This window comes from Vulpes lagopus, chromosome 2, assembly GCF_018345385.1.
Source record: "Vulpes lagopus strain Blue_001 chromosome 2, ASM1834538v1, whole genome shotgun sequence".
Taxonomy (NCBI): domain Eukaryota; kingdom Metazoa; phylum Chordata; class Mammalia; order Carnivora; family Canidae; genus Vulpes; species Vulpes lagopus.
Genome location: NC_054825.1, coordinates 26,261,955 through 26,289,787, shown reverse-complemented (window position 1 = coordinate 26,289,787; position 27,833 = coordinate 26,261,955). Strand labels below are relative to the sequence as shown.

General features: G+C 43.8%; 1 protein-coding gene across 3 annotated transcripts in view; it reads left to right on the top strand.

Annotated features, from left to right (window-relative positions):
• SUFU (SUFU negative regulator of hedgehog signaling) overlaps nt 1-27,833 on the top strand; it is a 118,965-nt gene that overhangs the window by 16,400 nt on the left and 74,732 nt on the right. For all 3 annotated transcript variants that reach the window (XM_041743947.1, XM_041743946.1, XM_041743945.1), the window contains exon 3: nt 23,922-24,058. In XM_041743947.1, the coding sequence (XP_041599881.1) occupies nt 23,922-24,058 (137 nt within the window). The remainder of the gene's footprint in view (nt 1-23,921; nt 24,059-27,833) is intronic.

Here is a 27,833-nt window from a genome sequence, read left to right as displayed (position 1 = left end):
GGTATTGTACAGAATAGTTTCACTGCCCTAAAAATGTGCTGTTCTTTGCCTTCTGATCTCTCCCTCCCTCCCCCCAAGCCTCTTGTGATCACTGATGGTTTTACAGTGTTGCCTTTTCCAAAATGTCATGCATTTGGAATCATACAGTACATAGCCTCTCAGACTGACTTCTTTCACCAAGCAATATGCATTTAAGGTTCCTCCATGTCTTTTTGTGATTTGCTCAGTTCTTTTTATCATGGAGTACTACTCTATTGTGTGTATGTACTAGAGTTTATTCATTTATTATTGAAAGACATCTTGCTTCCAGTTTTTGACAATTTTGAATAAAGCTGCCATAAACAGTCATATGCTGGTTTTGTGTGGACATAAGTTTTCAACTCATTTGGGTAAAGTTTCTGGATCATATGGTAAGAGTATGTTTAATTTTGTAAGAAATAGCCAAACTGTCTTGCAGCTCCCTGCAAGAAGCCCAATGTGGGACCCGATCCCGGATTCCGGGATCAAGCCCCGAGCTGAAGGCAGACACTAACCGCCAAGTCACCCAGGTGTCCTGCCAAACTGTCTTCCAAAGTGGCTGTACCATTGTACATTCCCACCAGCAGTGAATAAGAGTTCCTCTTATTCTGTGTTCTCACCAGCATTTGGTATTGTCAGTTTTTTGGATTTTAGCCATTCTAAGAGTAGTGAAGTGGATATTTCATTGTTGTATTAATTTGCAATTTCCTGATGCCATATGATGTTGAGCATCTTTATATATGCTTATCTCCACCTCTGTCTCTCCTTTAGTGACATATCTTGTTTTTTGCTCCTCATCCCATTCCCTACCTCACCCTCAACCACACATAACTTCTTTCTCACATTATGGGTTCAGACATACAATAATGGGGCTGATCATATTTTTGGCATGTTTGCCTTTTGGTCACTTCTCAAGCAGGTAAGTGAGTTAGTTCCCTGAGTAGGTACTGAGTCCACATCTGAATTCCTTTGTCTCTGTTGGTTTTAACTGGGGCTGGCTCATGAATTCTGTGGTTTTTTCCCAGTGATAATGTCGACCAAAGAGTCTGTAGCTGGTACTGGGACCTATAGTCCCAATCCCAAGGTTCAAGATTGCTTGTGCCTTCCAGTGACAGACAATAGAAAGACTTGTGTGCAAACTTGTTCCTGGTGATCTTAACCTTGCTTTAGATGAGAAATGAGTACACCAGGTTGCTTGAGATCCCAGCCAGACCTCAAACTTTCTGTCTTAATTGAACCAGCATCAAGAAGACTTTCCAAAACCCCAAATTTTCCTGGCCACTACTTTCCTTGTTCCATCCATCATTGTTGTTACATTTTAGTTATATATTTGCTTTTTTCTTTTCACTTATAAAGACAGTTGAACCATTTTACCCAAAATGTTGGAAATTAGAGAAGGGAAGAAAAAATATTCCTGATCCTATCACCTTTTTCTTATGCTCTTGTATCTGTCTTCATGAAGATTTATGTAAATAATTCATGGTGAGTGTTGCTGGCCCAGGTGTGCATCATTATTCCCACTCAGTTTGGGAATTAACATCTTCCAAAGCTTCCTCACTGCCCAGCTAGTACTTTTTTCTAAATTCAGTTGGCCCACAGCTGCCAGGGTTTCCAAATTCTGAAAACAGCACATTTGCTGGGGAAGACAATTCCTACCCATTGCTGTGTTGCATTTACTACATCTTTTTTTTAATTATAATTTTTAAAAGACTTATTTATCTGTTTTAGAGAGAAATAAAGAGAGAATGCAAGTGGGGGTAGGGGCAGAAGGAGAGGGAGAGAAAGACTTCTCAAGCAGACTCCCTGCTGAGTGTGGAGCCCTACCCTTGGGGCTCCATCCCAGGACGCTGAGATCATGACCTGAGCTGAAATCAAGAACCAGCTGCCTAACTGACTGAGTCACCCAGATGCCCCAACTACATCTTTTTTTCTTTTTTTCTTTTGCTGCTAGATTTCTCATAGGGATGAAGAGCAGGTTAGGTAGTAAACATACTGACTGCGCTGGCCACCTACCTCTTAGTCCCTTAGAAACAAATCTACCCCATGCATGGTGGTGGTCCAAGTGGGTGTGTTGTTCCTGCTGTTGTTTTTCATTAATTAATTAATTCATTCATTCATTCAGAGATTTATTTATTTGGATGGAGAGGGCAGAGGGAGAAGGAGAGAGTCTCTAAGCAGACTCTCTGCTGAGTGCCAGAGCCCAACTGGGGGCTCAATCTCATGACCCTAAGTTCATAACCTGAGCCAAAACTAAGAGTTGGATACTTACCCAACTGTGCCACCCAGGCACCTCTGTTTTCCTGTTAAAAAGGTGATCAGTGAGGGATGCCCAGCTGGCTCAGTAGCTGAGCATCTACCTTTGGCTCAGGTCATGATCCCAAGGTCCTGGGATCAAGTCCCACATCAGGCTCCACATAGGGAGCCTGCTTCTCCCTCTACCTGTGTCTCTGCCTCTGTGTGTCTCTCATGAATAAATAAATAAAATCTTAAAAAAAAAAAAAAGGAAAGGTGATAGTGATTAGATCTGGTGATCATTGTCACCTGGAAATGAACACCACGAGCCTTCTTATTTCTCCCTTTCTTGGATGTATGGATACAGAAGATGGAGACCAGGCTTACAGAGTATTCCAGGCTCCTTGTACCCAGTGTACACAGAAGTTTCATAGGTATAAGCAAAAGCGCCAAGGGATGGATGAGATCCTTTTCAGGTAATTTCCTAAGATAAATAGGCTACCATTTGACTTTCTGTCATACATAGAAATCAAATAATTTAATAATAGAAGATCTGTCCTGGTAGTGGGCCTCCCAGGTGATGGAGCGGCAGGGAGGTGAGTACACTTGGTTCCCATCCAGCATTAATCACTGGCCTGTTTGGAGCCCAGCCATTCATTTACTACAGAGATGATCATTGCTGGGGTAATTCTGAGCATGAGGTATATATTAATGAGCAGCATACTCTTGGTCTGGTCTTCATGGAGCCTCCAGTCTTTTTGGCTGAAGAGTCCTTGAACTGGAAAACATTGTGGGCAGGTGGGCTTCATACAGCCTGGGAACCTTAGGTCATCACCTGGAACCTCCTTGCCTTCTTTTCTACAGTCCATGCCTTGAGGCCTGGTGGAAGACTTTCTCAAATAGGAGTCCTGAGACTCAGAAACATGGCCAGGCCTGTGTTTGGGGCTAGATCAGCTGCCCATTTGTCAGGGAGAATGTGGGTTCATAGTAGTTTCTCAGAGGGACATGTTCCACTGGACTCCAGGCCCTTTCTTAGTGTGTTAGTAAAATATAGTGGCTTTCAAAGATTCTTTTCCTTCCTACTTTCTTCTACGTTATTCAGGCTTCTTGAGGTTCCAGTCATAGAACCGACTTTGCCACCGAAGACCAGTCAAGGAGATGCTTTTGTTTTTCCAGTGCTGACCTCCATGAGATGCCTGGGGGCTCTTGGAGCCCTGCCTCTGACCACTGGTTTCCCCTACTCTGATCTCATGCCTTTCAACATAAGGTCAGGAGCTCAGGAGTCCTGTCTGTGGGGAGGGGTAACTACTAGAGAATGGGGCCTGGCCAGGGCTCTCCATCCTATCCCAGGGGGTCAAGCTGACTGGCTGCACTTTTTCCTTGTGATGGATTTTGATTTCTAAATGCTTCTGAACAGCTTGGTCAGTTAGAGAAAGCGTAGTGAAAACCAACAGCCAACGCTGTGGCTTTCCCTAACCCCTTCTTCTTGCTGTAGCTTTTCCAATATATCGGGTTGCAGACATGCTGGATTCCTGCCTTCCTGGAGCCAGTCTCACAATTTTTCATTCTCGTGGCCAGAGTTTTGTGCAGAGGAAAGGCCCAGGAGGATGGCAGTAGCTGCACAGAGAGCCTTTGGGGTTGAGGCTTTGAATGCTATTGATATGGATCCCTTGGTTCTCTACTAGCTCTGTGGCCAGGGGTAGTCGTCCACAGCATCTCACACATGTCACCTCTCTGCTCAGAACCATCCAGTGGCTTCCCACTGGTAGCCCTCACTTTGGGCTTTTTCTGGATGTTGAGAAAGCATTCTCACACCAGAGGTGGGGAATTCTCTCAGTCCAGCATCAAGTTGGAGCACTTAGCTCTTTCAGGGAGCTTCCTTCAATCTGGACCCTTATTATCCTGAGAGGGGAGATAATCCAAGTGCACTGTATTTCCACAGGAGTCAGAGCCTTCCTTTGGAAGGAGATGTGTGATTTTGGTAGAAATGTCTGAACTTTATTAGGGTGGTGGAGTACCCAGCACCTGGCACAGTGCTTGGTACATGATAAGCCCTTAATTGATTTCTTTGACTGTTTAGTGCACATTTTGTAAATTTCTGGTGCTCTGTTACATGCTGGGAGTACCATGGGAGCAAGAAGGCAAAGTTTCTGCTGTCATGGATCTTACATTCTTATGGGAGAAACATGTAAAAGTATGTATAGTTTTAGATGGTGCAGGTGCCGTATTGAAAATAAGGCAGGAGTGATGTGCTGGGGAGTACCTGGATAGAAGTAGGAGTCGAGGTGGGTGGAGAGAGTACATTTAGCAGGTAACCAATGATGGTTTCCTTGTAAAATGTAACATTTGAACTCAATGACAAAGTGGCAGCCAGGGCTGTCACATCATATAACTCCAAGGATACTCATAGTATCCTTTGCAGTTAGTGTTACCTGGAGTTGTACAGTGCTCTGGTCACTCAATCATGTGAAGATAATAGGCAGTGAAAAAAGCTAGAGCAAAGGCTCTGAGGCAGGAGAGACCTTGAGGTGTTCAAGGAAAAGAAAGAAGGCCAGTGTGTCTGGGGCTTGGTAAGAGAGGAGGGCAATGGAGCAAGATGAGGCAGGAGAGTTTGAAGGCAATATAAAGAATGTGACATTCCACATATTTTTTTACTTATGAGAGAAGCCAAGGGATGATGTGATGGGGGGAGGCAGGAGTGTGGTTTTAGGAAACTTTTCTAGTAGTGTGGGACCTTAGCACCAGTATGAAGACATGGGAACAGAGCTGAGTGATGTATTTTGTTTCCCTAAAAAGGAAGCAGCAGCAAAAGTGGCTCAAAGGAAATGCCATTAAGATATTTGAGTCTGACTTTGATAGTGACGGAGAGGAAGGCTCATTGCTTTTTTAATACTGTCTTATCTTGCTTGTTGAATGTCTCATCCTTTTTATATCTTTGGATGGCAATGGGAATGTGATTACCATTTAGCATTTGCTCAATTGTGACATGATGTACCCATGTACAGAACACACAAAAAGGACAATTCTTGCCCTTGGCAAACTGAGATGCTGCAAAGATTTGTTTCTTCCCATTATCCTCTTTCAGATGTCTTGATCTTCAGGGGCAGCTGCTTCCTAGAGTCCTGGAGGATAGTGGGTGGACAAAAGGTCCTTGGGCAGAATGCTCGCCCTTGGGTCTGTAAGAAGCCCCAAGCTGTACACCTGTATGCAGATGGTTGCTTCCCAGATCAGACTTAGATCTTGTTGCTGTTGGCCTGCCTTTTCTTCTTATTTTTTTTTTGAAGTTTATTTATTTAAGCAATCTCTATACCCAATGTCAGGCTCAAACTTAGGACCTGAATATTAAGAGCCACATGCTCTACTGACTGAGCCAGCCAGGTGCTTTCTTATTTTTAAAAAGATTTTGTACAGATGTTGTTTAAGCCAAAGCCAAGAGTGGGAGCTGTTGTAATGATGCCAAGAAACCCACCAGGATCTTCTTTGGTGCAGGAATTTTATTCAGTGCTAGGCTGGTTTGGACTTCCCCCTAGAGGACCGACCTTTCAGTTTTTTGCTGGTGGTTGGGAGTAGAGGGGAGAAGGTATGCAGGTTTCCACTAAGGAGGGTGAACTGTGAGCTTTCACTACCTTGCAGAAAAAGGATCTACTGCTCTTGGCTTGATGTTTTTCCTTTTTAAAAATTGCTTTATTTTATTAAATTTTTCCCTAGTTTTATGGAGATATAGTTGACATACAGCAACTGTATAAGTTTAATGTGTACAACATAATGACTTCACATATTTTATGAAATCCTTATCACAGTAAGTTTAGCTATCCATCAAAAAAAAAAAAGAGAAAAATGTGTGTATTTGTGTGCACATGCACGTGCACATGTGTGTGTGTGATGAGATCTTTTAGGATTTACTTCCTCAGCAACTTTAAATTGGGGTGCCCAGCTGGCTCAGTTTGTAGAGCATATGACTCTTGATCTAGGGTTGTGAGTTCAAGCCCCACATTGGGTGTGGAGCTTACTTATAAAAAATTTTTTAAAATATACCATACAGCAGTGTTAACTACAGTTGTCATGTTGTACATTACATCCCCTGGACTTAGCTTATAACTGGAAGCTTGTACCTTTTGAGCACCTGGTGTTTTTCTTAGACTTGATGTCTCAGTCTGGGGAAGCACTTTGCTCACTGAAAGCTTGGGATAGAGTTAAATGCCCTAAGTGTTGAGAGCCAAGTGAGTTCAGTTGATTCTCAGCTGAATCAGTCCTATGAGCTACTATTTTGAACCTTGAGGAAGGCTTTGGGAATGTGGTCCTTAGCTCCCAGTAAGGGACCTCAGGAAACATCTACTTGAGTGAGGCAAATGCATTCTGTGAATCTTGTGGATGCTGTGTAGTGGAAAGAGCATCTGCTACTCAGTTCAAACTCAGAGGCAGCTGCCCTGCACTGTGGCCTCATCAGACTCCCAGCTCAGTGTAAGGATGCAGTCTCAGGGGGTGTCATTTTCCCTTCCTTCCTTCCTCCTTCTTCCCTCCCCCTCCCCCTCTGCCTCCCCTTTCTTTTCTTAGGATTATACAAAATTAATATAATGGATGTTTTTTAAAAAATCTTAACTATGTCAAAATATTACCATATAAACATATTTCAAAAGAATTTTACAAAGTTTCTCTACTTAGTATTGTATTTGTGTAGTCACCAAACACCATTTCAAAAAACTAATGAAGAATCTGTAACTGTGAATTGTTCAAATATAAGAACATCACCTTTGCAAATGTTTAGATCCAAGATTGGAAACTTGGGCAAAGCTGGAAGACATGGGCATCCTTGAAGGATGGGCTGATTAAACTCTAGAGTCTAGGAGTTGGGAACCTAGAGTCATCTGCTGATTTTTTGTAAAGATTTATTTATTTATTAGAGAGAGCATGCACACATATGTGAGTGGGAGGAGCAGCGGGGGAGAGAATCTCAAGCAGACTCCCCACTGAACATGGAGGTCAATCCCACGACCCATGAGATTATGAGCTAAGCCAAAACCAAGAGTCAGGTGCTCAACTAACTGAGCCACCCAGGCACCCCATATGCTGGTGTTTTAAGGGAAAAATGATTTACAGAGACTGCTTTTACTGAGCACTAAGCAAAGGAAGGGTGAATGCTAGCTTCTGCAGGGGGTGCTGCCTGGGTGCTAGATACTGGGCCATCCCATTTTAAGCCTCCCAATTCCCTTTTGAGGGAACTGCCCTTATCCTAGTTTAACAGCTGAGGAAACAGGGGACATGTGGAAGTTAACTTGCCCAACAGTCAGCTAGTCAGTGGTGGGTTGTGGCTTGTGTTGGCTCAGGTGACCTCCATTGCCTGTGTTCTTGCCCGTTTTAGTGGAATCCTCTTTGGCAATCCAGTCCTCTTATTGGATCCTAGGGTGGCATAATTTTGTGTAATTTCCACTCTAAGTCTACCCTGGGACCTCCAAAGGGTCCAGGGAGACAAAGACTAAGAATTTCTGACATCTACCCTTCTCATTTCCTGGCTTCCTGGTCACTGCCATTGGGCTTACCACTCTGCCTGAGCCCTTCAGCCCATAACCTGGAGCTAGCACTTCCGTCTTTACCCCTTACCTACCACTCTAAATCTTATAAAACTGCCTTTTTTCTCAGATTCAGTTTATTTTTTAAAAGATTTTATTTATTTATTCATGAGAGACACAGAGAAAGAGGCAGAGACACAGGCAGAGGGAGAAGCAGGGTCCATGCAGGGAGCCTGATGTGGGACTTGATCCTGGGTCTCCAGGATCACGCCCTGGGTGGAAGGTGGCACTAAACCCCTAAGCCACCCGGCACTGCCCTCAAGATTCAGTTTAGTTAGTAAACATTGTTCAGTCTCAGTATGTGCATGTCACCCGTAGTTGGTCAATTCATATCTTTTGATACTGCTAAGTACCCAGCATTGTTCTGTGTTCATTGTGTCACTTCAGGGAACTACAAAGAAGTAGAAGAATGGCAGGACTCCACAGTATAACATGAGAGACCTTAGCTTAAAATGTAAGAGAGAGGAATGCCTGGGTGGCTCAGTCAGTTAAGCGTCTGCCTTTGGCTCAGGTCATGATCCCAGAGTCCCAGGATGGAGCCCTGCATCAGGCTCCCTGCTCAGCAGGGAGTCTGCTTCTCTCTCTGCCCCTCACCCCCCTCTTGTGCTCTCTCCCTCTCTCAAATAAATAAATAAAATCTTTTTTTAAAAATGTAAAGGAGACCATACAAAGCACTGTATTAGAGCTAAAACAGTACCTTGAGAGAACATAGTATGGGAAGAAAAGAGCATAATTTCACTTAAAGACGTGATAATTGAGAAGAGCTTTGACAAGAGATTTAGGAAGATAAGACTGGACTAGAAGGACCTTCCAGGCTGAGGGGTTAGCAGTAGTCATGGCATGGGGTGGGGGTTGTGTTTGGGACATGGGAGTTAGTTTGGCATCACAGCACAGTGTTGGTACTGGCATAGATATAGTGGGACCGGGATCCCTGGGTGGCGCAGTGGTTTAGCGCCTGCCTTTGGCCCAGGGCGCGATCCTGGAGACCCAGGATCGAATCCCACATTGGGCTCCCAGTGCATGGAGCCTGCTTCTCCCTCTGCCTGTGTCTCTGCCTCTCTCTCTCTCTCTCCCCCCCTGTGACTATCATAAATAAATAAATAAAATTTAAAAAAAAAGATATAGTGGGACCTCGGAGCAGAAAGACTGGTCGATGTCAGAAATGCTGTTCAACACCTGTGGTGTGCCTCATTTTCTTGACCTACCAGTTTGGTGACCTTACACAAAAGGTAGATGAAGTTAGCCACACATGATAACACACATGTATGCACGCATGCACATACACACCTGGATCCTAGGAAGAATGCCTTCGTTCCTTAGTGCTCATAGACCAACTTCTAAAATCTCTTATTCTGGGGCTCCTAAACTAAGGAAATAATATGGATTTCCCCAACTATAAGTTCTTTGAGAGAAAAAAAGAAAATGTGCAATATGCATCAGGATCTTTGCCAAAGCACAAAAGCAGCTTTTCCAAAGCTGCTTTGGAAGCAGCCTTCTATTCAACAAGAAAACAGTGGTCAAGTATAGGACCATATATAATTGCCTCTTTTTTTTCTAAGATTGTATTTATTTATTTTAGAAAGAGAGAGAGCATGAGCAGGGAGAGGAACAGAGGGGGAGGGAGAAGGAGGAGAAAAGAATATCAAGCAGACCCTACTGAGCATGTAGCCCAACATGGGGCTTGATCCCAGGACCCTGAGATCATGACCTGAGCCAAAACCAAGAGTTGGATGCTTAACTGACTGAGCCATCCAGGTGCCCCTAATTTCCTCTTTTGTAATAGACAGTTATACTTCTTTTGCAATGGGGAAAATGAATTCCAATATGAAAAATGTATCCACATTTGTGAACAAAGAAAATAGTAATTTCTTTATCGTGTAAGTGTATAGTGATTGGCATGGTTGCCCCTCTCCTAGTGCTAAAGGGAATAGAGGAGGGATTGAGATTTGAGAACCTACAGGGAAAAGAGTTGTGTAGGGCATCGCTTTTCGGAGTGACCTTAAGCAGTGACTCCAATCTAGGGGCATGGCCAGCCCCAGGCTGTCTTGCAGGAGGGATTCCTGGCCTGTCTCTCCTCCTTCTCTCTAATTTCCTCTCAGAGCTTCCACTGGCTGAACCCAATTGGAAGCCAGAAGGCTCAGGAGCCCCACACAGGTCAGCTTTACAGGGCAGAGAGTAAAGTGAATATGTTGGTTTCCAATGGCTGCTTAAAAAATTACCACAAACTTAGCAGCTTACAATAACACACATTACCTCACATCTCCTTTGGGTCAGGAGTCCAGGTGTAGCTTAGCTTAGGGTTCTGTTTGATCTCACAAGGCTGCAATCACAGTGTCAGCTGGGCTGCATTCTTATCTGAGGCTCTACTAGGGAAGGATCTACTTGCAAACTCCCTCAAGTTGTTTGCAGAATTCCTTTTCTTGTGGCTTTTGGAATCATGAAAGCTTTTTTAAAGAGAGCAACAAGGGCTCGTGGATGGCTCAGTTGGTTAAGTGTCTGTCTTCAACTCAGATCATGATCCTAGGGTCTTGGAATCGAGCCCTGCAATGGGCTCCCTGCTCACCTAGGGGTCTGCTTCTCTCTCTCCATCTGCCGGTCCCCCTGCTTGTGCTCTCTCTCTCTCTCTCTCTCTCTCTCTCTTGCACTCTCCCTCTCAAATAAATAAATACAATCTTTAAAAAAATAAAGCCAGCAACAGAGATAGCGACTGCTAGCAAAATGCAGTCTTCCATATAATGTAACATATTTGTGAGAGTGCTATCCTGTCACCTACCTGTATTCTGTTGTTAGAAGCAGGTCAAGGTCTTGTTGTTATTCAGAGAGAGAGATTCCACAAAGGCATGAGCACCAGGGGCAGAGATCACAGGGATCTATCTGCTATAATGGGGATGAGTCTGCAAGGGCACACGGAAGATATTGAGCTTAGGCACTGAGCTCAGAGAAGGTAACACTTGAGCCTTCTTCTTCTTCTTTTTTTTTAAAGATATATTTATTTATGTGAGTGGGGGCTGGGGCAGAGAGAGAAGCAGGCTCCCCTCTGACCAGGGAGCCTGATGTGGGGCTAGATCCCAGGACCCCATGTTCATGACCTGAGCTGAAGGCAGTTGCTTAACTGACTGAGCCACTCAGGCGCCCATACCTGAGCCTCCCTGAAGGTTAGCAGAGGGCAGAGATAAAGGGAACAACTTACTTGGAGTGTCTGAGTCATTAGGGTGTCCAGACATCTGCCATTCCATTCACTGGGCTTGGTGCTTAGAGTGTTAGGCAGAGGAGGTAGATGGGACCCAGGTCATTGTGAGACTTGCTGAGAGCTCTGGACTTACTAGCGAAGGTTTAGTGGGGGCAAGCTTTGGAGAATTTTAAGCAGAGGAGAGGCATATCATATTTCCTTTGGGGAATGTCAGAACAAACAACTAAATAGGGCAAGAAGGAGATCAGTGAGGAGGAGTGTTATGGACATCCAGGGGGAAAATGCAGATGGCCAACCCATAGTATGGCAGTTAGGATGGAGAGAAGAGGACACATTTGAGCTGCTGAGGAGGGAGGAGGAAGAGTTGACAACTTGGTGACTGCCTTCCTGGCTACCCAGGGGGATGAGGCCGGACTGGAAAACACTTAGGATTCTGGTTTGGTGGCTGTATTAGTTTTCTGTTACTGTGATAACAAATTTCGATGTGTTTAGTGGTTTAAAACTACATACATTTATGATCTTAACTGTTTTGGAAGTCAGAAGTTTGACATGGATCTCACTGGGTTAAAATCAAGATGTCTGGAATCCCTGGGTGGCTCAGCGGTTTGGCACCTGCCTTCGGCCCAGGGCATGATCCTGGAGATCCGGGATCAAGTCCCACATCGGGCTCCCTGCATGGGGCCTGCTTCTCCCCTCTGCCTGTGTCTCTGCCTCTCTCTCTCTCTCTCTCTCTCTCTGTGTGTGTGTCTCTCATGAGTAAATAAATAAAATCTTAAAAAAAAAAAATCAAGATGTCAACTGGGCTGCATTCCATTTTGGAGGCTGTAAGGGAGATTCCATTCCCTTCCCTTTTCCATCTTCTAGAAGTGACACATATTGCTTGGTTCATGCCCCTTCCTTCATCTCAGGGCTAGTAAAAGGCAGACTAAGTTCTCATACCACACCTGTCTGCCTATTCTCCCACTTCTACCTCTCACTTTTTCTTTGAAGGATACATGTGGTTAGATTGAGCTCACTCATATAATCCAGAATAATCTCCCCATCTCAAGATCCTTAACTATATCTGTGAAGTCTCTTTTGCCATGTAAGGTATCATATACAGGTTTTAGAGATGAGAATGTGGACATATTTGGCGAGCCATTACACAGGCTATTATAGTAGTACTCTTTTTCGGTTAGGGAAAGATAGAGAAGGATCAGGTTTGGGAAGATACTGAGTTCAGATTTGCATATGTTGAGTTTGAGGTATCTGGGTCTGGTCCTTTGAGGACAGATTTGGGAATCCTCAACAGAGGCATGGTGCCTAAAGCCACTTAGTAAGGTTGCCTGCAGAGACTGTATATGAGATGGCTGGGATTGGGCCCTGCAGAAAGTTGGGCTTTAGCTTCTGTCCTTTTTTTCACCTAGAAAGTACCTAGGAAACAAGTGCAGATCGTGCACAGGGAAATGCTCACATTCTGTTTTTCCCCAGGGAAGTGCTTTCCAGTGATGCCCTCTCTTTGCCAGGCAGATCTTTATTCTCTGTATGTGTGAAAGGGATGGAGCAGTGGCTAATTCCAGGGCGTTATGAGGTTTGGGGCAGCACTGAGGGCTTTGGAACAAATTAACCTCAAGAAACGTGGTACTCCAAGCATGTACTGGAGTTTGGATGAGCGGTCCTTGAAATTGCTTTGGCACTGCTCTGGGAGGCAGAGGTGAAGAGGTGGGTAGCCTCCTTGCAGAGCCCCAGAGATATTGGAGGTCTTTAGGTCTTTTTGTAATCTCTGGGTCCAGCCTGGACGAAGGGTAGGCTTTGCCTATGCCTATTAGAGACATAAATGTAGGTTGTGTGTGCCCTTGGAGGGAAGCCACCAAAGGAAAAGGTCTGCAGGTCGTTTCCCCAGGGACAGGACTTAGAGACCCTTTCTTTTTCTTCTTCTTCTTCTTCTTCTTCTTCTTCTTCTTCTTCTTCTTCTTCCTTCTTCCTTCTTCCTTCTTCCTCTTCCTTTCTCTTCTTTCTTCTTCCTCCTCCTCCTTCCTTCTTCTTCTTTCCTCCTCCTCCTTCTTCCTTCTTCTTCCTTCTTCTTCCAGATTTTATTTATTTATTCATGAGAGACACAGAAAGAGAGGCAGAGACATAGGCAGAGGGAGAAGCAAGCTTCCTGTAGAGAGCCTGATGTGAAACTCGATTCCAGGACTCTGGGATCATGATTTGAGTTGTAGGCAGATGCTTGACCACTGAGCCACCCAGGCATTCCTAGAAGCTCCATTCTTCTGGGAGAGAGTGACCAACCCAGTAAAGTTGGGAACTAAGCCTAATTTCCAAGAAGAGCTGGTTAGAGGGGGAAGACCAACCAGGAAGTAGGGAAAGAGAAAGGGGAAAGAAGACCCAATAGGAGGCTTTATAGGGAATGAAGTGACATCACTTCTGGTTCTGGAATTGGACTGGCCTGGCCTCCTGTGGCATATGTTTTCTGAGGCAAATAGTGTACTCTTTCTTTTCTTTTGGTAACAATATCAAGCTTGAGACAGAGTCACAGTCCCTAGACCTGACTTTAGAAGTACTAACTTCACAAGGTGGAGCCTTGAGTTGGCCCAGCATTCAATGCTTCAGCCACTCACAGGGAAAGAGAGCGCTGACCCCAGGCCTCTCCTATCATACCCTGAGTGTACAATATGTACACTCAGCCAGCAGATTCTGTGAGAAGTCTGGCAGATACAGTAGTGAATAAGACATAGCCCTGTCCTTGTGGTGTTTATAGTCTAGACCAGAGATTATAAACAGTAGAAAAGTTGGAAAATACAAAGAAGTTGAAAAAGAAAAACTGTACTGTGATAGCTACTATAATAATCTTACTGCATTTTCTTCCTTTTTCTCACATATATTTTTACATCGTACATGTATGCACAAATATATATTTATAAGATACTTATTTATTTATTTTAGAGAGTGTGTGCACACAAGCAGGGGGAGGAACAGAAGGAGAAGGACATGTCCCCACTGAGCATGGAGACCTACATGGGGCTTGATTCCATGACCCCAAGATCATGCCCTGAGCCAAAATCAAGATGCTCAACTGAATGAGCCACCCAGGCACCCCTGCACAAATATTTTGAATCACACTTTGTATGAGATTTTGTTTCATGCTTTATCAATGACTGTTTGTAGTAAAATCTATATTTACCATTTTAACCACCTTTACAGTTCAATGAAGTTAAGTTCACATTCTTTTTTTTCTAAGATTTTATTTATTTATTCATGAGAGAGACAGAGAGAGAGGTAGAGACATAGGCAGAGGAAGAAGCTCCCATGCAGAGCCTGATGTGGGACTTGATCCTAGGAGCCTGGGATCATGACCTGAGCCAAAGGCAGATGCTCAACCACTGATCTACCCAGATGCCCCTACATTCACATTCTTTTTTTTTTTTTTAAGATTTTATTTATTTATTTATTTATTTATTTATTTATTTATTTATTTATTTATGAGAGACACACACACAGAGAAGCAGAGACACAGGCAGAGGGAGAAGCAGGCTCCATGCAAGGAGCCCGACATGGGACTCGATCCCGGGACCCTGGGATCACGCCCTGAGCCAAAGGCAGCCCTTGAGCCAAAGGCTCAATGGCTGAGCCACCCAGGTGTCCCTGCATTCACATTCTTTTTTTTTTTTTTAAAGAGATTTTATTTTATTTTATGTTTTTAAAGATTATTTATTTATTTATTTATTTATGAAAGACACAGTGAGAGAGGCAGAGACACAGGCAAGGGAGAAGCAGGCTCCATGCAGCAAGCCCGACGTGGGACTCGATCCTGGCACTCCGGGATCACTCCCTGAGTCAAAGACAGACGCTCAACCGCTGAGCCACCCAGGTGTCCCTGCATTCACATTCTTATGCGGTCATCACCACCATCCATTTCCAGAACTTTTTCACCTTCCCAGCTGAAGCTTTGTGTTCATTAAATAGTAACTCCCCATCGCCCCCCACCTCATTCTAGCTGCTCATATCTGCATGTTTTATGGAGATATGGCAGCCACCATTCTGTTTTCTGTGTCTATGAATTTGACTACTCTAGGTACCTCATATGAGTGGAATCATATATTTGTCCTTTCGTGTTTGGCTTATATCACTTAGCATAATGTTTTCAAGGTTCATCCGTGTTGTAGCATATATCAGAATTTCCTTCCTTTTTAAGGCTGAATAATATTCCTTTGTGTAGACATGCATATTTTGCTTATCTATTCACCGATAAATAGACATTTGGGTTGTTTTTGCCTTTTGGCTATTGTGAACAATGCTGCTGTGCATATGGGTATGCGTCTATTTGAATCCCTGTTTTCATTTCTATTGGGTTATACCCAGAAATGGAATTGCTAAATCATATGATAAACCTATGTTTATTTTTTTGAAGAACCACCATACTGTTTTCTAGCTGTGCTATTTTACATTCCCACCAGCAATGTAGAAGGCTTGCAATTTCATGACCACTTTAAGAAGAATTATTTATATTTTTATCCTGTAGTTAACAATAAATAGGTGCAATAAAATGCACCGGGAGCCCGACGTGGGATTCGATCCCGGGTCTCCAGGATCGCGCCCTGGGCCAAAGGCAGGCACCAAACTGCTGCGCCACCCAGGGATCCGACAGTACCTATTATATTCCAGTCACTGCTCTGAGGGTTTCACATATATTAGCTTATTTAAATAGTTCCCATATTATAGCTACTTACATCTCCATTTCAAAAAAACAAACTTTAGGGCAGCCCTGGTGGCCCAGTTGCTTAGCACTGCCTTCGGCCCGGGGTGTGATCCTGGAGACCTAGGATCAAGTCCCGTGTCAGGCTCCCTGCAGGAGCCTGCTTCTCTCTCTGCCTGTGTCTCTGCCTCTGTGTGTGTGTGTGTGTGTGTGTGTGTGTGTGTGTGTCATGAATAAATAAATAAAATAAAATAAATAGACTTTAGGGGTGCCTGGGTGGCTCACTTGGTTGGCCGTCTGACTCTTGATCTTAGCTCAGGACTTTATTTCAGGGTCATGAGTTCAGACCCTGCATTGGGCTCCGTGATGGGTGTGGAGCCTGCCTAAATAAATAAATAAATAAGACCTTTACTATTTTTTATTTTTATTTTTAAAAATATTTTATTTATTTATTTGAGAGAGAGTGAGAGCCAGAGAGATCACAGGAGAGACAGAGGGAGAAGCAGACTTAATGCAGAGCAAAGAGTCTGATGCAGGGGGCTTGATCCCAGGACCCCGAGATCATGACCTGAGTGGAAGGCAGATGCTTAACCAACTGAGTGACCCAGGTGCCCCCTGCCCTTCTTACTATTTTTTAAAATAGACTTTATTTTTTAGAGCAGCTTGAGGTTCACAGCAAAATTAAGTGATGTACAGTTCGCATATATACCCTCTGCCGCCACACATGCATGGCCTCCCTTACTATCAGCATCCATTACCAGAATGATACATTTGTTACAGTCAATGGACCTACATTGACACATCATTATCACGCAGACTCCATAGTTTACCTTAAGGTTTATTCTTCATATCTCCCATTTCTACAGATGGAGAAATTGAAGCACAGAGAGGATAAGTGATTTGCCCTCCAGTGAGGAAGTAGCAAAACCAGAACTTGAGCATAGGCAGCCTGGCTCCAGAGACTCTGCTGACATTTCAGTGGCTCTTGATGTTGGGTAGTGACACTTCAATGTCGGGTGATTGTTCCAATTTGCCTGGGATTTGTGGCTTTCCCAGGACATGAGGCTTTCAATTATAAAGCCAGGAAAGTCCTGCGAAAACAAGGACAAGTTGGTCGCCCTATTTCAGTGACACAATAGTCCTCGGGCCTACGATGGGTCTTTTTAGTAACTAGGTCAAGAGTTGGATCCTCCTCAGATCAAGGCTGGACATGGCCAGAAGGATGAGGGGAAGGGCCCAATCCACTTCCTGTTTCTTGGCCTCTTCACATTTGTTTCTGGGCACACTGACCAGGCCTCCTCCTTGTTGTTCTGGAACTTAAACTGCCCAGACAGAGCAATAGATCAGATTATGTGTTGACTCTTCTTGACCAATTGTCTTTTGATGGTTGGTGGATGTTTGCTGTTTTTTGGAGAGGGGAGTAAAAGAGTCCTGGATATTTGAGCTGGCTATCACCCCACCCTTCCCCTGCAGCACACTTCTTCAGCCCAGAGCCCCTTGAGTGTAATTATACAATGCCAAGAGTGTTTGCCTTGCAGCTCAGGTATGTTGCAACATCCTGAGCTGTGGGCTTATAGTAGGCAAACACATCTTGAAAAGAAGGTGAATGGTCACATTTGTGACGTGAGAGGAGTAAGGCATGTGGCCAGCTGCGCCATAGGATAGCCAGAGCACTTCCACAGGGTATCGGAGGATCTGGAAGCCAGCAGGGGCCACTTCCTCTGAGGTCACACTAGGTCTTGATGGAAAGGGTTGCTGCCTGAGCCTCTGAGCTCATTCTTTTCATCTTTATTGAGCACCTATTATACACCAAGATACATATTCAGAGAAATGTGTCCTGCCCCCCATCCTGCAGTTCTTTCCATCTTGTTCCTACCTACTGCCTGTAGGCAGCTAATCTTATTAGTTTCTGATTTATTATTCCTGTATTGCTTTTTGCACAAATGAGCAGATATATGTATATTTTCCTATCTCCCCCTCTTTCTTCCTCAACAGGTAGTGTACTGTAGTACTTTCTGCTTTTTTTTTTTTTTTTAGATTTTATTTATTTATTCATGAGAGACAGAGAGAAGCAGAGACATAGGCAGAGGGAGAAACAGGCTCCCTGCAGGGAGCCCGAAGCAGGACTCGATCCCAAGACCCCAGGATCATGACCTGAGCAGAAGAGAGATGTCAACCACTGAGCCACCCAGGCATCCCACTTTCTGCTTTCTTTACTTGGCAATATCCATATCGGTTTGTTAGCTCTTCCTCATAGCTGCGTTAATACTCTTTGAACCACTCTCCCATGAATGGGCATTTATGTTGTCTCCAATATTTGGCAATTAGAAGTTCATAGAAATGGGATTTCTGGGTCAAAAGGTAAAATATATATAATTTTATTAGCTTTTGCTGACTTACCCTCCAAAATGATTGTACTAACCTGTATTGCCAATACAGTATCTTTGTATTGTTTGACACTATCTTTCCCCACAGCCTCACCAATAGAACGACTTTTTAATTTTTGCCAATCGGATGGGTGAGAACTATGTTTCTTGTTGCTTTAATTTGTATTTAAATTGTATTTCTCCTATCATGAGTGAGGTTGAACCTCTCTTTGTATGTCTGTACCTATATCTATATATCTATAGTTTGTGATTTTTTTTACTATCAATCTTTTCTTTTTCCCCCTCAATTTTTAAGAACAGCTTTATTGAGATAAATTCACATACTGTACAATTCACCCCCTTAGCATGTATAATTTAATGGTTTAAGTACATCAGAGTTATGTAACCATCGTATAATCTAATTTTAGAACTTCTTCATCACCCTAAAGAGAAATGCCATATGCATTAGCAGTCATTCCACATTTGTCCTCAGTTCCCTACCCATACACAGTCACTAATCTGCTTTCTATCTCTGCAGATTTGTCTGTTGTGGACATTTTATATAATATATACATAATTTGTATTCTATATTACAAGTCATATGGGGCACCTGGGTGGCTCAGTTGGTTAATATCTTCCTTCAGCTCAGGTCATGATCTTGGGGCCCTGGGATTGAGCCCTGAGTTGGGCTTCCTGCTCAGCTGGGGGTCTGCCTCTCTTTCTGCCCCTCCCCCTCCCACTTGTGCTCTCTGTCTCTGTGTCTCTTTCTCTCTCTCAAATGAATAAATAAAATCTCTTTTTAAAACAAAAACAAAAACCAGGACGCTTGGGTGGCTCAGTGGTTGAGAGTCTGCCTTCGGCCCAGGGCATGATCCTGGAGTTCCAGGATCGAGTCCCACGTTGGGCTCCCAGCATGAAGCCTGCTTCTCCCTCTGCCTATGTCTCTTCCTTCTCTCTGTGTCTCTCATGAATAAATAAATAAAATCTTTAAAAAAATAAATAAAACTAAGTTATTATATTTATCATGTATCAAGGGAAACATACAATACATGGTCTTTCATGACTGGCTCCTTTTACTTAGTGTAAGTGATAGAATGCTTCTAAGTGTTCCAGGCAGTTTCTAACATTTAATCTTCACAACTCAGAAATTGTTACTGTGAGGAAACTGAGGCACAGAGAGGTTAAATGTCTTGCCTGAGGTCACATGGCAGTAAGAAGCTAGACTTTGGAGTTAGGCCAACTTCAAGTCCAAGTCAACTTGCTTGCTGTGTGACATATAGAATATTACTTAAACTCTAGTCTCTTTTTTTCATGTTAGTTAAATGAAGATAACAGTGGCTGAATCTTGTTGGAGAATTAAACGCTGTGACATAAGTACTTAGGTCAAGGTCTAAAACTTAATAGGCATTCAGTTAATCATAGTGGTTGTTAGTAGCTAGAGTCCAGTAAAGACCTGGTTGGTGTGGTTGGCCTTGTCCCTCCTAGCACTGAGGTGTACCTGAGATACCAGGATTTTTTTTTTTTAATATAATTCACATACCATGAAATTTACCTTTTTAAAGTATACAATTCAGTGCTTTTTAGTATATTCATAAGGTTGTACAACCATTGTCACCATTTAATTCAAGAACATTTCCATCACAGTAGAAACTGTACCCATTAGCAATCACTCCCCATTCTCTACTCCCCCTAGCCTCTGGCAACCACTAATCTACTTTCTGTCTCTGGATTTCTTTATTCCAAACATTTTTTTAAAAAGATTTTATTTATTTATTCATGAGAAACACAGAGAAAGAGAGAGAGAGAGGCAGGCAGAGACACAGGCAGAGGGAGAAGTAGGCTCCATGCAGGAAACCTGATGTGGGACTCAATTCTGGGACTCTAGAATCATGCCCTGAGCTAAAGGCAAGCACTCAACCACTGAGCCACCCAGATATCCCTATTCCAGACATTGTTTTAAAGATTTTATTTATTTATTATTTATCTGAGAGAGAGGGGGAGAGCATAAGTAGGAGGGAGGGGCAGAAGGAGAGGCAGACCCCCCGCTGAGCAGGGAGGGGGGGGCCCCCATGCAGGGCTCGATTCCAGGAACCTGGGATCATGACCTGAGCCGAAGGCAGATGCTTAACTGACTGAGCCATATAGGTGCCCCTATTCCAGACATTTGTATAAATGGAATTGTAACATTATATGGCCTTTTTCTATCTGGCTTTACTCACTTAGCATAATGTTTTCAGGGTTCATCCACGTTGTATCAGGACATTGTTTTTTTTTTTTATCCTGTTGTTTTGTGCTACATTTTGTTTGTCCCTTCATCTGTCAACTACATTGGGTTGCTTCCACTTTCTGGCTTATTATGAATAATGCTACTATAAACATTAATGTACAGGTTTAAATTTTTTTTTTGTTTTTGTATTTTTTAGATTTTATTTATTTGAGAGAGAACACGAGCATGGGGAGAGACAGAAGGACAAGCACATTCCCCACTGAGCAGGGAGCCTGACCTAGGGCCCAGTCCCAGGACCCTGAGATCATGACCTGAGCTGTAGTCAGACCTTAATCAACTGAACTACCCAGGTGACCCAATGCACAAGTTTTTGTGTAAGCACACATTTCCATTTCTTCTGGGTATATACCTAGGAGTGGAACTGTTGAGTCATGTGGTAACTTTGTGTTTAACTTTTTGAGGAATTGCAAGCCTGTTTTACAGAGCAGTGCTGCCATTTTGCATTCCCACCTGCAGTGTGTGTGAGTTCCAATTTCTCCACATACTCGTCGACACTTGTTATTGTCTTTTATTTTAGCCATCCTAGAGGGTATGGAGTGGTATCTCACCATGGTTTTTATTTGAATTTCCCTATTAACTAAGGGTGTTGAGCATGAGATGCCAACTTTTAGGTCAGGTCTTTTCTGCCCACCCTAGCCTTTGTGTTTCCTCCAGAAAGCCCATCTGGGTTCCCATTCATCTTCTGCCTGGCGTTAGTGGTTATTTTGGCTTCTTAGATGCTAACTTGTACCTTCTTAGTCCAGCTGCTTGGGGCAGGCTTTTGGGCAGGTTCCAGTGGTCATGCAACTGTGTCTGGGATTAAAGGCACAGGTTCTTTCTGTGTGCAGGTTTAATGTTACTCTTGAGGCTGCCACATCCATTCCTAAGCTCTCCAAATGGCTGGGACAAAGCCAGCCTCTCCCCTGGGTACCTCAGCGAGCAGGATCAGAAATTCTTGAGCTGGAAACAGTCTCAACCATCCTTCTGCAACAAGACCATTAGAACCCTTCACCCTCTCCCTACCAGAGGGAGAATCTGTAATATATTCCTTTAGAATCTCTGTAGGAAGAACTTCCACTGGCTCCCTTCACCACTAGCTAATATTTTAGTAGCCTTCTATGTTAGAAAAATTCTTTGCTCTGACCCATCTCCCTCCTTCTGTAGCACATACCAGTTTCCTCTCATGCTTTTCTTCCTCAGAGGATGTGGGACAGCTGCCCCTAGGAGGGGCTTCATCCTCTGGTCAGACAAAACCACTTTGGCTGGAGAAGCCCTCACGTGAAGAAGTCGAGACCAAGCCAGGTCTCTCCCAGGGGACTTTAAAGACTGAATGACCTTGTCGCTTGGCTGTTTCCTGGGCAGTCTGCTTTGAAAAAGAGAACTTCTGACAGGCTCCAGGTTGTGTGTTTATCCTGAAGCTGGGCCATTCCAAACGCATGTTTCAGAGTTTAGAGGTTGCGTCCAGCCAGCCTGGTGGGTGGTAATCAAATGCAGGTGGATACCATCTGGCCAGGCCTGTCCCTCCCAGCTAGCCAAGTGAGGGCTGGCCTGCCCACCACAGAGCTGGCCCAAAAAGCATCCCGCATGGAGGCAGATGGTGGACATGTGCACATGTGCACATGCACACCCATACATGTGTGTGTATGTGTACACAGCTTCCTTAGAGGGGTGGTGCTGCTGGGATGCATATGATTTCTCTCTGCATCGAGGGTTCTTCCCATCACACAATCTGAAGAGGATTTTCTTTTTGTCTGTTTCTCAAGTTTTTGTGGTTAGAAATCATGTATTTTTCTTGGCCCAAGATGAAAGCCCTGGAATAATGGTCTAATACATTTTTACGAAGCTGCTTCTATTGGAGGCTGCTTGAAATCTTCCCTTTGGCCTAGTGACCCATCTCCTTCAGTGGAATTTTAACTCTGAGTCAGTGTTGCATTACCTTAGATTTTCACACTCCCCTCAAGCCTGCAGCCCCAAGGAAGTGGCTCTTCCAGCCTCAGCTTGTTTAGCTATTCCCCCAGCCCCCTTGCATCGAATTGCTCCCAAATATGACAGTTCAGTAAGGGCAAAAAATAGCTTACACCATGTCCTGCCAAACAACTTCTTCTCATCTGGTCTCTGAAATTCTAGTTGCGTACCCTCAAAATGGATTCTGCCTCCCACACTGCTAGGTACCCAGAGGAAATGCAAACCATGGACACCTCCTTTAAATATAATTAGGCCTGAGCATAACGACTTTAAGGCCTGATTCCTTTTGAGTCCTTTGGAGAACATAGCTTCCCAGAGGTGATCTCCCCACTGTAGCAAGTGCAGGAGGGCTGAGCTCACCCAGGCACAGACACAAGGTTAGGACTGATGTCCGAGGTTCAGAGACTTTGGAATCTCCTTCTGTCCCATCTTCTGGCCTGGCCTCTTGAGGGTGATGAAGAGGATGATGGAGGAAAGACGCCATGTGGAATTCTAGGGTTGGGCATCGTCATTATCCCTTCGCAACTCTTGCCTCTGACTGCCTGGTCGGGTAGTTGGCTAGCAAGGAGGTGTTGGCTGTCATCTTAGTTTATGGTTTGTATTTGTATGCTGAGGAGTTTACATGTGTATAATCATTGTGGCTCATGTTTGTACAAGATATAATTACTGAAAATTATATCATGAACTTATTTTAACTTTTAACCCTTCCCATGCTGGCAAACCTCCTAAGTTCTCAGGAACTCCTCCCTGGATGCTTCCCTCCCATAAGGGGGGCATGTCACCCCCCCAACCAGGCCTTGCTTTCTCATCCACATCATTTTCCCTTTCTGACAGAAGTCCATTTCAGGGACTTCCCTGAAGACCTGGTGCTCTCCTGAGTGTTTCCTAGCAGTGAGAGGCTGGCATTCCTCCCTCACCTCATCATCACCGTGATAAATATGGCCATAGAGGCTTAACTGTCATCGTTCTTGACCACCTGGGGATGAGAAGGGAGCACAAATCATGCTTCCTGAGCATTCCAGTGATTGAAGAATGCACATGGGGCAGCGAGTTTCAGGAAGAGCATGTGCTGATCAATTAGGATGTGTGGGATGCTGGGTTTCAGGAAGAATATAGGCCCTCCCAATATTTGGAATCTGCCTTGGGACTTATCCTCAAATGCTGAGTTTGGAGACCAGCCAGCCCATCCCAAGGATTGTACCTGTGTGGGGTACCATCCCAAGGTGGGTGTGGAGAGAAATGATCTCTTCCTCACAGTACAGTGGGCCTTGTGTCCTTAGCAAACTAAGTAGGTGCTTATTAACAGCTTGAAGGAATGAAGAGTGTGAATAAGGAAGATTTTCAGTAATAGAGACTTAATCATCAAGAGGAATGTTCCAGAGCCACAGAATGTAGAACTCATAATTTAGAGTGCCACCGGGGGAATTTGGCTGGGCCAAGGTCAGAGCCATGGACCGTGGCTGGCAGGAGCACAAGACTAGTATTGTGGCTCTTTATAGGCTATTGAGGGAGATTCTCTGATTAAGGGGTTTGGATGCTAAGGCCACCAAAAAAAGGGGAAAACTTTAATTGGACTTTAAAAACAGTGTTTTCCTGAGGTGGTTGAACTAAAATAAAAACATTTGGTTTTTATTCCTTTCAGATTTACAGGAACAGACGGGCCTAGTGGTTTTGGCTTTGAATTGACATTTCGTCTGAAGAGAGAAACAGGGGAGTCTGCCCCCCCAACATGGCCAGCAGAGCTAATGCAGGGCTTGGCCAGATACGTGTTCCAGTCAGGTAAGAACTCTAAGAGCTGGCTGACGTGGGGATCCTTTTGCTATGAGCCTGCTTGGCTTTGGGAAGTCGTAGGCATATTTTGATATCTGTGGAGTTACCTTTCCTGAGAGTATTGTACATCATTTGTACTATGAAGGTGGCTTGTTTTGCCTGGTGTTTCCTGGGTGGGAAGCTACCTGGGCCAGGGAAGAGAAGGATTTGCCACTATGACCTCTAGCAGCCACCTTGAGCCTAGCCATACTTCTGATTCCCAGTGAGCCAAATTCCAACTCAGCATGGAGCTGATCAGCTTTTTCTGTCTGTCCCATTTCCCATAATGTCCTTGCTCCCTGCTACCAGTGGCCTAGGCATCTCCATTTCTGGGGAACACAAGCACATGTGTTAATTTTGGTTAAGCCTTGGGTTAACAGTGGAGAGTGTGACAGAGAGAAAGAATTGCTGGGTGTTTGTTCCCTCACTGTGTGAGGGTGAAGCTGGAATCAGGCAGGACCTTGACAGTCAGAAAAATTTGATTCACGTGATTCACGTGGCTACCAGGGGATGGTTCTATGCTCCTGGTGCCCCTCTGGAGACTGCTAACATGGTACCCAAAGTGGGGACTTTGTGTCGGGATCTCGGTGTCTTGCTCTTAGCTCATCCTGCCTATAGTCCTCCAGTGGGATGAAATGTTAGAGCAAAATTTAATACCTTTTAAGGAAGGTTTCATATCATCTGGATGTTTTTGTGTGGCAAATTAATTGCTCAGTAATACGTCTCATATGGCCTCAGATTTTTTTCTTTTTATTTAGTTAAGTAACCTTCAGATGAAGGCCAAGACAATTTTATCCAATTCTTTTGCTCTTTGACTGCCATAGATGAGCAGCATCGAGGCCAGAGTCCCTCAAAGTACTGTCCTTGGATCCCCTGCATCAGAAGCATATTGAGAGCTTGTTATAACCACACATTCCTGGGCCCCATAGGAGATCTCTGACTCAGTATCCTTTAGGGGTATTGTTCCCAGATGCTTCTGGTAGCGACTAAGTTTGGAGAACCATAGATCTGACAGTGACTTTTTCCCCCCCAGCTTTGAGTGGGTTATAAATTGGGGGTATAATAGGTCCTCTAGGTTGAACTCATCTGTCCTCATTCTGGACCCCTAGGGTCAGTTGTTGGTAGGGTGGCTATCACATAATGGGACTGATCCTTAACTACTATCTACATTTTGTGTCCTCTGGAATAATCCCCTTTGGGAGACTATAGTGGGTCTTTTCTAAGCGAGGGTTCCCAAACCTGGCTGCTCATGAGGTCCTCTGGGGAGTTGTCCACACTCTGATTCCCAAAACCCCTGTGTGGCCGTGATGCAGTTGGTCAGAGGAGAGACAGAGACATTTGTTTCTTAATCAGCTTCCCAGGAGATTCTAATGCAGTCTATCTAAGGATGATGTTTGGGTTCTAAAGGATTGTTGACAAGGAAGAAGTACTGTTCACGGGGACAGGGGAAGCAGGCTCCCTGAAGCAGTGGCCCATGTGATTTGGTACTGCCCTAATGTGGTTTGCAGAATCTTTTAAAATTGTGCCAGGAGTCTATTACCTAAACCTTTGTGTCCTCCCTCTTTCTCTTCTTGGGATGCTCGAAGCTGACCCTGATAGAGAACTGTCTTTGGAAATTAGACTTTTCTTGATGGGGAATTTGATCGGCTGTAGCAAAGAAGGCTCTAAACACTAGACAACCTCTTGCTTGTATAGACAGGTAACACCTTGCCCACTGCTTAAGCCAGTGCATTTAAATGTTTGTTTCCACATAATGTACTTGCTCAGGTGGATAGAGATCAGAGAAATATAAAAATAGGTGTTATGAATCACTGTCAGGAGGAGTCAAGCAGATGAACTTCTGAAATAGTTCTGATATTATAGTTCTGAAGTAATAGTGCAAGTAAGTGGGAAAATAAAATTTAAAATAAAATTTAACTTTTCACCCATACAGTAAACATCACTAGTGACCATTTTGTTTTTTTTTGTTGTTGTTGTTGTTTTAATTTTTTTTTTTTATTTATTTATGATAGTCACACACAAAGAGAGAGAGAGAGGCAGAGACACAGGCAGAGGGAGAAGCAGGCTCCATGCACCGGGAGCCTGACGTGGGATTCGATCCCGGGTCTCCAGGATCGCGCCCTAGGCCAAAGGCAGGCGCCAAACCGCTGTGCCACCCAGGGATCCCCACTAGTGACCATTTTGTACCATTAATGTGATCATCAATTCAGGAAGAATATCAACAAATGCCAACCATTGGATAAAAAGATTGTGGGGATCCCTGGGTGGCTCAGTGGTTTGGCGCCTGCGTTTGGCCCAGGGCACGATCCTGGAGTCCTGGGATCAAGTACCACGTCGGGCTCCAGGCATGGAGCCTGCTTCTCCCTCCTCCTGTGTCTCTGCCTCTCTCTCTCTCTCTCTCTCTCTCTCTCACAAATAAATAAATAAATCTTTTAAAAAAAATAAAAATATTGTCAGGGGACAAGATATTCATTCACAGGAACTCAAAGAAACCCTCCAGAGATTACTTATTTGTTCCTGAGAAACACCTTTACAATGATAAGATTTGGGTGGACATCACCTTAACGAAATGATGAAACATAACAATACCAGTAATGGAGCAAATTATGATTATGTACTTCCTTATGTGTGGCAGTAGACAGTATAAAATATCCACTGGGTAGCACTTTTCTAAAAATGTTACACCTGTGTTGAATCATGAGCAAGCAGTCAAACAAATCTAGAGTGCAGAACATTTTATAAGAAAACTTCCTGGACTCTTCAAAAATGTCAGTGCTGTGAAAGATACACAAGGACAAGAGGCAGCGGGTGTACTAGATTACAGGACACATGGCAGTTTATTTTTTTTTAAAGATTTATTTATTTATTTATTTATTTATTTATTTATTTATTTATTTATTTATGATAGAGAGAGAGAGGCAGAGACACAGGAGGAGGGAGAAGCAGGCTCCATGCTGGGAGCGCAATGCGGGACTCGATCCCAGGACTCGATCCCGGGACTCCAGGATTGCGCCCTGGGCCAAAGGCAGGCGCTAAATCGCTGAGCCACCCAGGGATCCCCCACATGACAGTTTAAATGTACTTATGATCCTTGATTGGATCCTGAACTGGGGCCAGGTGAGGTCATTTTTAGGGCAGTTGGAAAAGTATAGACTGTATATTAGATAATAGTATCATACAACTGAAATCCTTTGGGTCCCATATAATACAGTGATTATATTGGACAATGTGCTTGTTCTTAGATAAAAGCTGAAGTCTTTATGAATAAAATGACATCATTTCTGCAACTTAATTTTCATATGATTAGGCAAAAAAGTAAAGTGTGTATGGAGAGAGAAGAGAAAGCAACGTGGCAAAATGTTAACAATTCTGATGAATCTAGGTCAAGGGCTTATGGATATTTGCTATACTGACCTAATTTTTCTATGTGATTGAAATTTTTTGAAAGAAAAAGTTGTGGCTGTTTCTTGAGTAGCCTGGCAGGTGTGTGCTCCACAGTCCCTTGTGCACCAGTGGCCCCTTTTGTGGTGTCTGTAATGTGACTTCAGATCACGTCAGGCATTACACAGCAGCAGCAGGATGACCCTCTTGAAAGATGATAATTGATTTTCTGTTTTCCAGATTTTCTATAATATGATCACACTACCTAAATAATAGCTAAAACAAATCTACCTGAAATGCTTTTTAGAACATGGCAGGGAATAATAATAAATTATTTAAATAATGGGAAGATTATTTTAAAAAG